General features: G+C 40.1%; 1 protein-coding gene across 1 annotated transcript in view; it reads right to left on the bottom strand.

The window, feature by feature from the left end:
- Window positions 1-12391, bottom strand: part of DOCK4 (dedicator of cytokinesis 4) — a gene marked incomplete at its 5' end in the record, with an annotated part of 331569 nt that overhangs the window by 102837 nt on the left and 216341 nt on the right. The window contains 2 exons of the mRNA XM_082661517.1: window positions 2837-2971; window positions 5248-5375. Of these exons, the coding sequence (XP_082517643.1) occupies window positions 2837-2971; window positions 5248-5375 (263 nt within the window). The remainder of the gene's footprint in view (window positions 1-2836; window positions 2972-5247; window positions 5376-12391) is intronic.

The raw sequence follows: 12391 nt of genomic DNA, 5'->3' as shown, positions 1-12391 counted from the left end.
AAAGAGTTCTTCAGCTTGACATCAAAAGCATGACCTGTAAAAGGAAAAATTGATAAATTGGGCTTCATTGAAATGAAAAATTTTTGCTCTACAAAAGACCTGTTAAAAGGATGAAAAAAACAAGCTACAGAGTGGGAGAAAATATTTGTAAACCACATATTCAATGAAGGACAAGGATCTAGAATATATAAAGAACTCTCAAAACTCAAGAGTAAAAAGCAATCCAATCAGAAAATGGGAAAATGACATAAAAAGACATCCCACTGAAGGGGATATATAGATGGCAAATATGTGAAAGATGTTCAGCATCATCAGCCATTAGGGAAATGCAAATCAAAATCATGATAAGATGTCACTACCTACCTATCAGAACGCCCCCATCCCCTCTCCACTCTTCAAAGTGAAAACACCAAGTGCTGACTATGGTGTTGAGAAATTGGATCATTCATCATACACTGTGTATATGAGAATGTAAAGTGATACACCCACTAGGGAAAACAGTTAGGCCATTTATTACAAAACTAAATATGCAACAACCATACAATTCAGCAGTCATACTCTTGGGAGTATTTAACCTGGAGAAATGAAGATTTATGGTTAGATAAAAACTTGCACACAAACGTTTATAGTAGCTTTGTTAGTAACAGCCAAATTCTGGAAACAACCAAGATGGCCTTCAACGGGGATAGTTAAACACACTGTGGTACATCCATACCATGAAAACTACTGACTAAGGAAAAGGAACAAATTATATATAGATACACACACACAATGACCTGGATGATTCTCTAGAGGATTATGCTGACTTAAAAAAAAAAAAAAGCCAATCACAAAAGGTTATATACTGTATGATTCTATTTGTACATTTTTTTTTTTTTTAAAGAAGATGTTGGGGGTAGGAGTTTTATTAATTAATTAATTTATTTTTGCTGTGTTGGGTCTTCGTTTCTGTGCGAGGGCTTTCTCTAGTTGTGGCAAACGGGGGCCACTCTTCATCGCGGTGCACGGGCCTCTCACTATCATGGCCTCTCTTGTTGCGGAGCACAGGCTCCAGACGCGCAGGCTCAGTAGTTGTGGCTCACGGGCCTAGTCGCTCTGCGGCATGCGGGATCCTCCCAGACCAGGGCTCGAACCCGTGTCCCCTGCATTAGCAGGCAGATTCTCAACCACTGCGCCACCAGGGAAGCCCACGTACAATATTTTTTTAATTAATTTTTTTAATTGAAGTAGAGTTGATTTACATTGTTGTGACAATCTCTGCCGTACAGTGAAGTGACTCAAATACAACATTCTTAAAATGACAAAACTATAGAAATGGAGAATAGATTTTGTGGTTGTCAGGCTTAAGAAGGAGGTGAAGATGGGAGGGAAGTGAGTTTGGCTGTAAAAGGGCAAGATGGGGGATTCCTGGGGTGATGGAAATATTCTGCATCTTGATTAATGTCAATAGCCTAGTTGTGATACTGTTCTATAGTTCGATAAGAGGTTACCACTGGGGAGACTGGAGAAAAGGCACGTGGAATATCTATGTTATTTTTTGCAACTGCACGTGACTCTACAATTATTGCAAAATAAAAAGTTCAGAAAAACATGAAAAGACAGAACAAAAAAATTCAAAACAAAACCCCCCAAACTTTCAAACCCATAATGAACTCCAGTGGTTTTCAGGAAAAAACGACGTTTTGAGCATTTACTATGAACCAAATAATAGCTAAATACACAAAGCCAACCCTATGAGGTAGGCAGCATTTTACACATGAAATTCCATCAGACCATGAGAAATTAACTGCTTGCTCTTCTTTTCTTTTAATGAGGCAGTACAGCTATTACACATATTAGGAAGTTTTTTCATACTCTCTTTAACCTTAGTTTGTTAAAAGAAAGAATTTAACTTTACTTCCCAAACCCAGGGCTTGGCAGGAGGAATCAGGTAAATCTTAGCTCTGAAAGCAGAGAAAATAAAATTCAATGCAAGATGGCCATCCTTAAGCATTCAACTCTGGCAGGAGAGCCAGGGTGGACTTTTTATTTTTTTAAGTAAAAACAAAAATTATTTTCATCAGGGGCTAGGCAAACGTTCTTAAGACAGGGGTTCTCTAATGCACAATTTGTAAAAATAATGGCAAAATGCTGACATTTTTGTAAATAATCTATATGTGAAAACTATAGCATCTACTGCCATTTTTGCAAATGGTATTTGGAAGAATGTTCTTAATCAGACCTAAAAAAAAAAAGTTTGATCAATTGAATGTGAGTTTTAAATGGAAATCAATTTATGTACCAATCCATCCATTTACGTATCTCTCTCTCGCGCTCTCCACACACACGTATAAATATATACACAAATGAACTATCACATAAATTATGTCTTAATATTTCTTATAAATCATGTTATATTAGATTCATAATAGTGGAGCTTGAAGACATCTTAGAAGTTACCAAGTCAAACTTTCTCAATTCATAGCTGAGGAAACTGAGCCCCCTCACCCTACCCCAAATTAAGATTCTTACTAGTCATAGTGAAAAATTCAGAATCAGAACTCAGGACCCCCAGCTGCTATTGCTCTATTTCACTATTCTCACTTCCCCAAGCAATTTGATAGATGAAAAAAAAGAATGAAAAGTTATCAAGAAGACTGGGGATTTAGAACCAGGTTAACTTAAATTGGGCAAAGTGAAAATAAACTGTGCCAATTTGGCCTTTCTGTAATTAAAAATATCTTATATTAAAAATACCTTATATGCTGTTTATAAACAGCAACCCAGCCTCAAAGCAACTGAGGCTTTAACAAGCACAACTATGCTGTTTGGTGTGCCATTTGCTTTACGGCCTTACCGTGACATCCTGGAACTGGAGACGCATGGTGGAGCCGGATGGCTGTGGTCGACTGGTGATCTCCAATATGGTCCTCAGCAGGATGTCCAGCAGGCTGGCCACTATCACATCTATTTCCTCCAGCACAGATTTTTCCTTAAGAAAAAAAATAATGTGTTCAGGAAATTGTGGCTTAAAGTATATATTAACCTCTCTTTACTGGAAAAGGGGAAAAAGCACATTTCCAAATATAGAATCAAAGAGTCAGAGAACTCGAGAGCTTGACAGACCTGGACCTCTCCTAACTCACCTAAGTGAATGACCTTTGTTTATAGATAACAAAGGGCACGGAGATGTTAACAGCTTATCCAAGAGCATGCAACTCCACTGTGCAGTGGGTACCTGAGATACAAGATACACCTGAGTGATGTTCTGGAAAGCACCCCAGACTAATTCAGAACACCAGCTATGTCACTAACATGGTGTGTGTCCCTGTGCAAGTCAGTTTGCCTTTCTGGGCCTGATTCTTCACTAAACGTCCCTCTTGGTTTTAAGAGTCCATAATTTTTTGATTTCAGTTTGTGCTTACATTTACTCTTCTCATTACTGGAGTTGCACAGGTCATTTTCCAAAACTCTATTTTAAGTGCAAATGACTATTTCTATAAAAATGATTTTTTAAAATCCCTACATGTAAAGGTTAGCAAACAGCATTCAGTCTGGGTGAATAGTTAGTTACAGACTGGACTTAATGTCATTGGTCATGGTGGGACTGCTTCCCCAAAGCAAAATTAGTACTGTCTAAGCCCCCAGGACTTGAGTGAGAAATGCAAATTGCTCTGCACTGACTGTATGTAGTGGATTTGAGTTATTATACCTGCACCAGACGAAGCACTATGATTATAAATACTTTGTACCAAGGAGATTGCCTTTGCAAAGAAAACTTTTAGAAAGTATGAGTTTAAAAGAGCTTTTTGGCTAGGATTTTATGATAAACTTTCTTACACTTGTAAGAAAACTACTAAGGATTTTCCCCCAGAGCAGAGTTTCTGCTCTGAATTCCTTATCAGATAAGTACAAAAATTGACTGCAACTTTAACAATGGGAGAAAAAAAAAAAATCACCTCTACTATCACCTGATGTTTTCAGTTTTCTGCAGTGAACTTTTGAACTTACTTTTAACTCTCAGCAGTTAAGAGTTAGCAAAAACATTCTAACTAGGCCCAGCGTAGCTATGCTTTATTCAATTGGGTGTGTAAAAAGCAATGGTCCTTCCCATGCAGGTGTCTTATACCATACTTTTATTTATTTTTTTCAATTAATTTTTATTGGAGTATAGTTGCTTTACAATGTTGTGTTAGTTTCTACTGTATAGCAAAACGAATCAGTTATACATATATCCCCTCTTTTTTAGATTTCCTTCCCATTTAGTTCACCACAGTGTATTAAGTAGAGTTCCCTGTGCTATCGTACTACACTTTTAGACACAGAGCTTCTGGCCTTTTTCTCTCAAGGGCCAACTCTGTTCCCACAGCATTGGGGCCCTATCTCCACCACCTCTACTGGAAGTCCATGTCAGCTGACTGCTGAGCTCTTCAGAAGGTCATAAGTCAGAGGAACAAAAATGGGGAAACTGTAGCATAGCAGTAAAAGGGAGACAGAGAAATGAATCTTAGCACTCACTGCCAAACCCTGCTTTGTAAAGCTTGTTACAGATGAGGCTCCTTAGTGAACAGATGCAGATTGACAGAACTGAATAGGGCATACTTCATATGTTGACTTCACATCAGAGCCCTGAGCCATGAACATGCATACTCCGAGTTGTCCCTGTTTATAAGCAAGCATGTGGTTTTTCTCTATTGACATTGCATTGTCTAGTGCAATTGTATTGCCTCCAGAGTCAGGAACACGACAGGAATTCCTAAAGCCATAACAATTGAATGATTACTGTCGGGTGAGTAACAGTTGTGGTGCAAGATACCCCCAGGCTCCTGAGGCTCTCCTTTGCTTTCTCTATCTCCAGGGGGCTGGGCCCAAGGCTCACGGCCAAGCTTGGACCATCATCATGCAATCTTTCACATAATGGGCCCAAACAGGCTGTCTTTGCAAGCAATAATTTATTCTCGCCACAGAGCATTCATCAAGATTAAAGACACATGTGGGAGGCTTTGAGATTTCTAATTTTTCTCATTGGGTATTCAGTTCTTTCTTGAAATACAAGTTTAGGAAACCCAGGTTATTTGGGGTTACAGCGATGCCACAAGGTTAAAAAAACATTCCTTTAGAAGAAAAGTAAAAAGTCCAAAGCAGCTGGAAATAAAAGTGAGAGTCTCAAAGGATGACTCTTTGGTGTGGTTTATCTGAAGACTTTTAAAATTTTATTTCCAGAAGCCATTTGATGGGAACTACATCTTATAACCTGTATTTACTTACTGAGCTATTTTTCTTGATGAGACAAAATACGTTGCTAAGGATCCGAGCGCACATGATCAGGTCCTTCTGTTCTTGCAAGTGCATGTGGAGGTGATGTAACACGACAGGTAAGAGAATATACCGGGAATCTGGAAGGAGAAGAAGCATTAGTGTCACATGGAAGAGTCCCGTGCAAACCTCGTGCAAATCCTTATCTACTCTTTAATCTAATTTTAATTGCTAAATTATTAATACATGTAGTTAGAAAGGTACTAGCTCTACAAGGTTGATATTGAAAAACAGTAGTCTCTTCCCCAACCCATGATTCCTGCACTTGCGAGACCTTTGACTCTTTTATTGAAATAGGTGTTTTTTCGGGTTTTTTGTTTTTTCTTACTTCCCAATACCTAAACGGCACACTTCTCTTGCTATTTCCAAATTTTTCATTGAGATGGATCATCGACTGACTTCCTAATATGGTAGATGAGAATTTAGTTTTTTCACCCCCTTTTCTTCTCCCAGCCTCTCAAAAGAGTTGTTACAATTTCTGGCTAAATGAACACTTTGCGTTTGCTGTTATGGTGACTTCCAACCCTTTGTCCAAGATCAGATTTTTGTTGTATTTTTGTTTTTCTCTCTCTGAAAGCTTTCAGGAAATTATTCTTGGTAATTGAAACTTTCATGACTATATGACTTGCCTTGACTCTTTAACTCTATAAACCCATGTCCTTCAGAGCTGGGAACTTGCCTTGAATTATTTCTAGGATTATTTCTTTCCCGCTATTTCTTCTGTCCTCTGTCTGGAACTCTGACTACATTCACGTCATGAATCTCTTCAGCTGTCTTCTACTTTTCTTGAATATTTTTTTCATCTTTTGTCTAAAATTCTGGGCAATTTCCTTACTTTACCTTCCAACCCCTCTATTCAATTTTCTTATTTACACTATCATATATTTAATCTCCAAGTGTCCTTCCCATTTCCAAGTCCAGTGTTGTGGCCATACAACCTGTGCAGTCACACAGATCCCTGTGCCCACAAAGGCCCCGCGCTTGTGTGGATGAAAAATTGTTTCTCGCCATCTGCCCCTACAAGGATGAAGCCACTAGCCACTGCAGTCGCTGACCCTCAACACACCCTGAAAGGAGTTCAGGGTGGAAATCAGGAATGAAGCACTCTGTGCTCTGGGAAAAACTGGCAGAACAGGCCTTCAGATAGTTAGATATTTTTCACAAGATTTTATGAGCCCAATTTCTTACATCTTCTCATATCTAGAAAAGCACTAAAATCATTAACAGAGACATGTGCTTAGCAGCCACCTCCTACCAAAACGTGTGCTTGACTGCACATATCCCCCTTCGCCCGCCAAAATCACATATATACTGACCTCCCCTGCTACCTTCAGAGCAGTTCCTCAGAGCTATCTGGGAGGCTGTCTCCTGGGCTATGGTCCTCATTTTGCTCCAAATAAAACTTAACTCACAGCTCTGGGGTTGTGCGTTTTTTTGTTTGTTTGTTTGTTTGTTTTTTTGTTTTTCAGTCGACACTTGGTGTAATGTTCTGCTGCAGCCATCATGAAATTCTTAATAACTTTCAAACAAGAGGTGTTGCATTTTCATTATGCAGCCATTCATCTTTATTTCTCTGAATGATCTCTTTATAGCTTCCCATTCTTGTTTCATGGATACACTATCTTCTCTCTCTGGGGAAATCAGAGACAACTTTTTGATTTTTTTTCTCCCTTAATTATCTTTGTCTTTCAAGTTCTTTTTGTTTGTTTGTTTCTTCCTTTTGGCCTCTGCCTTTCACATTAGAGGTTTTTCTCCAGTATTTGGTGATCTTTTATTGTCCCTTCATCTTTTCAAGGGAGGTACTGAAATGCTAACTGGGAAAAAAAAAAATACCTGTGTGCCTAGGTAAGCTTGTGGACTGATGAGGCTTCACCACAAGGAGGCGAGACATGCAGATGGGGGACCCCATCATCAGGGGACCCCCAAATTTCAGAATCTGAGATGTCTGCTCTTGGGCTGGTCAGTTTCTCCAGAGAGAAATCTGCTAATCTCCTCTCTGGGGAGCATGAACCCATCATTTTCTGGGTAATGTGGAATCAAGACGGTAAGTGGCCGGTGGGGAAGTGGCTGGTAGGGGTCCCTCTGTTTAATCTGCTTACAGTGTGGAGCCTCAACCCCCAAATTTAGCATTGTCTGATTCTTCTGAATCCAGGCATGTCTCATTGACTTACTCTAGAGAGTAAACTTTCCATTTCTTGCTAAAATAGAGGAGGGATTGAGGTAGGGTGGATGGGATACTAAATATTCCTCCTAAAGATTTAAAAAATTTCTAGCACCCTTAATCTTCAGAGATACCTCATATTTTCAATTCCTGATCCTTTCTGATACCATCCTGAGTTTTCTGCAATTCTGTGCTATAAACTAGTTTGTTCCTTGGCTCTGCTCCAACTCCATAAACCTGTCTGTGTTTCAGCCTTCTCTTGTCTGCTGTCAGACTTTGTAAAACTGTTGATATCTCTTATGTGTTGCCATCTCCTCTCCCACTCTCCTGAACTTGTGAGATTCCATATTTTTTAAAAATTCCTTTACTGACCATAGATACGAAACCACAATTCAAAAGTTTAGCAAATCAATGCCAGCAATATATAAAATAAGTATTACTTCAGGACCAGATGAGGTTTATCTTAAAAGCAAGGTTTGTTTAACATCTAAAGCTCATATTCATATTCACTTTCATCAGGGAAGAAAGATACATAGAGTTGATCTCCTCTTAGGCATGGTAGTTCGTTCCTAAAAAGTCACTGGGAACAGTGAAATGGCGAAAAGGGAATCATTTCTCCTAGGAGAAATATATAGGTACTTGTGTATACCTCACAGAGATTACAATCTGAAATCCTAAAATCAACTCATCAAGGTAGATTCTATTTTCTTTATTTTACAAAAGAGAAAACGAGGTTCAGAAGTGTGAAGTGACCTGCCTGAGGGAGCCCCACTAACAGGGATAAGAGTTGGGAATTAAACTGGCCCCAGAGCTAGAGCTTCCTGCCCTCTGCTGCCTCTGCCCTCTGCTCATCCCCACGTGAGTGGAAACGGAAGCAGAGCATCGCCTTGCTCGACCTCAGCTGGGAATGTGTGCATCCCGGAACTCAAAGTGCTCACTACTCTGTGCATGCCCGTGAATGAACATAAAAGTGCCACAGTACTGATTCGGGGGCTACAAATAAGTTTCAGTGAGTCAGTCTGTGAATAATAAACACATGTGTCAATCCTCCCTTAAATGGAAGTCTTATCTCGATCTCTAACTTGGCATTAGTATTTGAAATAGTAAGGTAACAGTAATCTAAAAATTGACTTATGCAGTATATATTTCAATCTTTTGAAAAAGTAACAGTGAATACGCTTATTGTCCTGAAGGTTTATTTTTCAACATGATGTCATGAGCACAAAATTAGTGCCTACTGGGGGCCAATAATGGGCATATTATTTACGAGATGTGTACTTACAAATGCCCCAGCCCCTGTCCTGCTCTGCTTGATTTTCTAAAAGATGTCATCTGTGCAACAATTCAAATGGATTAATTTTGGTTTATAAAAAACCATGTGTCTTATAAAGAGTTTGCAATAAATTATAATTCCACTTCACTCATTCAAGGAAAAGTGGATAATCTAAATAACTCTATACCTATTAAAGAAACTGAACTTGCTGTTAAGAGCCTACAAGGAGAATTCTAGACTCAGGTGGCTTCTATGAATTCTATGAAGCAGTTATTGGAAGAAAGAGTATCAAGTCTGCACAAATCCTCCCAGAAAATAGAATAAACAGGGGATACAACTAACTCATTTTATGAGGCCAGCACTATCTATGCCGAAATTAGCCAAAGACATTACAAAACTACAGATTTGACATTTCTCATCAACACAGATGCAAAAATCCTTATAAAATTTTAACATAACACACACACACACACACACACACACACACACACACAATGATTAAATAGGATTTATCCTGGGAATGCAAATTGATTTAACATTTGAAAGTCAATCAATCAATGTAATTCACCATATTAGCAGTAGATGTAGGAAAAATGCAAAATTCAGCATCCATTAATGATAAAAGCTGTCAGGAAGATAAGAATAGAAGGTAATTTTCTCAAATTGATAAAGGGCATTAATGAAATGCCTGCCATTAGCTAACATAATAATAGTAGAAGACTGGATGAATGCTTTCTCCTTAAGATCAAAAATAAGACAAGGATGGCCAATTTCACCCACTCAGTTTAACCATGCACTGGATTCCTAGACAATAAAATAAGGTATATCCATAGGTGAAAAAGTATATGACCCTGTATCCTAATGAAAATCGTAAGAAATGCAAACAAAGTGTTCATGATTCGGAAAGGGCCTTCAGCAGCGTTTGCCTGACTTCTCTTACTGTCTTCTTTATTTCTTTTAGGAGTGAGGTTAGAAGTCTCATATTTCTTTTAACACCTGCCACCAGGCTACCAGCACAAGGAGGTATGGCCTTAGGTTCACCATCAAAACAAAACACATAAGGCACAGGCACACTTCACTTTAAGAAAACGAACGCGGAGTATTAAACCCAAACTTGTAAAATAATTCATTGCAGGCTTCCTTTCAACAGGAAGCGTGATCAGGGAACTTAAATACTTATTTACAAATCAATTACTTGAGAAAAAGAACCAAGAAAAGGAAACTGAAAGCTTAAATGACAGGAGTCACTGTCTAGTGATGCTTAATTAGAAAGGAAGATAAAGCTTATCTGATATGTTCTTGCAGCCAGTGGGATTTGATGTCTAAAAATTCAATTTGCAGCCAACTGTTAAGAAAATCTCTACTGCCAAAAAAGTAAGTAAGGTAGACAAATAATTCATGTGTGGTGTGTAGATTTGCTGCTTCTCCATTAGTAGGGCAGTATCAGCCAATGCACAGGATAGAATGGATGGGTAAATGCCCAACAAGCTGACTGGTTAAAATGCTAACGCTTACCTTTAAAAGAAAATACCTGGATTCATCAAGAAGGCTCAAAGGAAAAAGAAGGGACTTCCCTGGTGGAGCAGTGGTTAAGAATCCGCCTTCCAATGCAGGGGACACGGGTTTGAGCCCTGGTCTGGGAAGATCCCACATGCCATGGAGTGCCAAGGCCCGTGCGCCACAACTACTGAGCCCATGTTCCTAGAGCCCGTGCTCCACAACAAGAGAAGCCACCGCAATGAGAAGCCAGCACACTACATTGAAGAGTAGCCCCGGCTCGCTGCAACTAGAGAAAGCCCGAGTGCAGCAACGAAGACCCAATGCAGCCCCCCAAAATTAATTAATTAATTAAAAAAAGAAAAAAGGAAACCCATAGTTGAACAAACACTAACTTCCTAAACATTTAACAACAGTATCCGTTATACAGCTCCTATCCTTGAAAGGGTCAAAACATTCATATTATGTATCTCATATAAAGCTCACTGTATTGTGTCTCACTTTCTGTTTTGCCTGTACACACTTGAGTGGATAAAGCCAGCTCCTGATAGCAATTTCCAGTGGGCGTGGGGCTAGGAAGGAGGAGAAGCAGCTAAAAAATGCTGATGAATTTCCTCCTTGTGGTTGATTTCGAGGAAAGTCGTCATCTTTGCCTCCTCTATCAACAAAGCTTTCGACAACAATCCCTGTAGCCGTCTGTCCCCACGGGAGTGAGGTCTGTGAGTCCTGTGGTGGCATGCAGGGTTGCTGGCCACTCTCCACAAACTGTCCCAGCGTGGGCTGGACATCAGCAAGGACACCTAAGCAGCTGCTCTGTGGCAGCCTCAGGACGGGGAGATGGTAAATCAGGTGGGCAAGAGGTCCAGCTGGGGCACAGCTTTGCATGTAGCAGAGCTGCTGGCTGCAGGGAAGCACCAGCCGCACAGGAAGCCCTGAAATCAGAGCTGGGTTAGGTTTTTGTCATCAAAGCCACCAGGAATTGAACTGCCAATGTTACAGCAACAGAACCTGCAAACAAGCCCTTCAGACATTAGAGGACAGACAACATTCAGAATGGAAAGGATCACAGATGACTTAGGGGCTACATGCCATGCAGACAAAGTCAGGATCACAGAAGAAAACAAAATACAGGGCTAAGGATGATCTCTCTGTGTTGTTCTTACCCAGTGGATTCAATCCCCTCCCACACCCCGCACCTAAAGCAAAATCCTAAGGAATGCAAAGTATCCATCAGTGGGAAAGTGCCTTTATCTGTGTTTGCCTGTCTTCTCTTAGTGATTTCTTGATCTCTTTTGGGAGTGAGGTTAGAAGTCTCGTATTTCTTTTAATGCCTGCCACAGGGCTACCAGCACAAGGAGGTCTGGCCTTAGGTGTACTTTTTACTTTTGTCAACTGTGCTCTGCTCCTGGTCTGGGACTCCAGCACTGAACACTGTTCTGTTGTCATGTTCATGCTCAACCTTAGCTCAAAAGTTGCTTTTGTAATAAAACTTTCCTTCTTTAATGCACATCATTTATTCAATAGCTATTGCTGCTCCATCCTGATCCCTAGCCATGACCCAGTACCTAGTATTCACGAAACGTTTACCAAGCAACTATTATGTACCAGGCACTGTTACAGAAGCTAAGATAAAACTGTCATCAAGATAAATATAGCCCCTGCTCTCTGAGGCTTTCCTTCTGGGATGAGGGTAGGAGACAGACATTAAACAACTAAATCACCAATTCTTTAGTTATTACAGATGTGTTAGGTTATCCAAGAAGTAAAAAGCCAAAGAATGAGAGTAATAATGGGGTGGGTGAGACAGATAGAAGATTTCTGGAGAAATGAGAGTTCAACTGAGCCCTGAAGGGTGCATGGGGGTCAACTAGGTTCAGAAAGGAAGAGGAGAAAGTGGGTTCCAAGCAGAGTGAAGAAATATGGAGATGGGACCAGGCAGGTGGGCCAGGCCAGATCACAAGGCCTGGAGTGTGCCCCCAAAACAGAATAAAACAACTGGGATGTGAATAAAGGAACTGGGTGGGAGTGACATCATCTGGTATGAGTTTCTGAAAGGGAGCTATGGCTACACAGATGGACAGGAGAAAGGAGATATGGGGAAAAAGTATAGAAACCACTGAGGCAGGTCAGAGCAGGTGGCAGTCTGTATGGAGAGGTGGGAGCTG

Source organism: Grampus griseus (genome assembly GCF_964374135.1).
Source record: "Grampus griseus genome assembly, chromosome: 9".
NCBI classification, from domain to species: Eukaryota; Metazoa; Chordata; class Mammalia; order Artiodactyla; family Delphinidae; genus Grampus; species Grampus griseus.
This window is presented reverse-complemented; position numbering and strand designations above follow the sequence as displayed.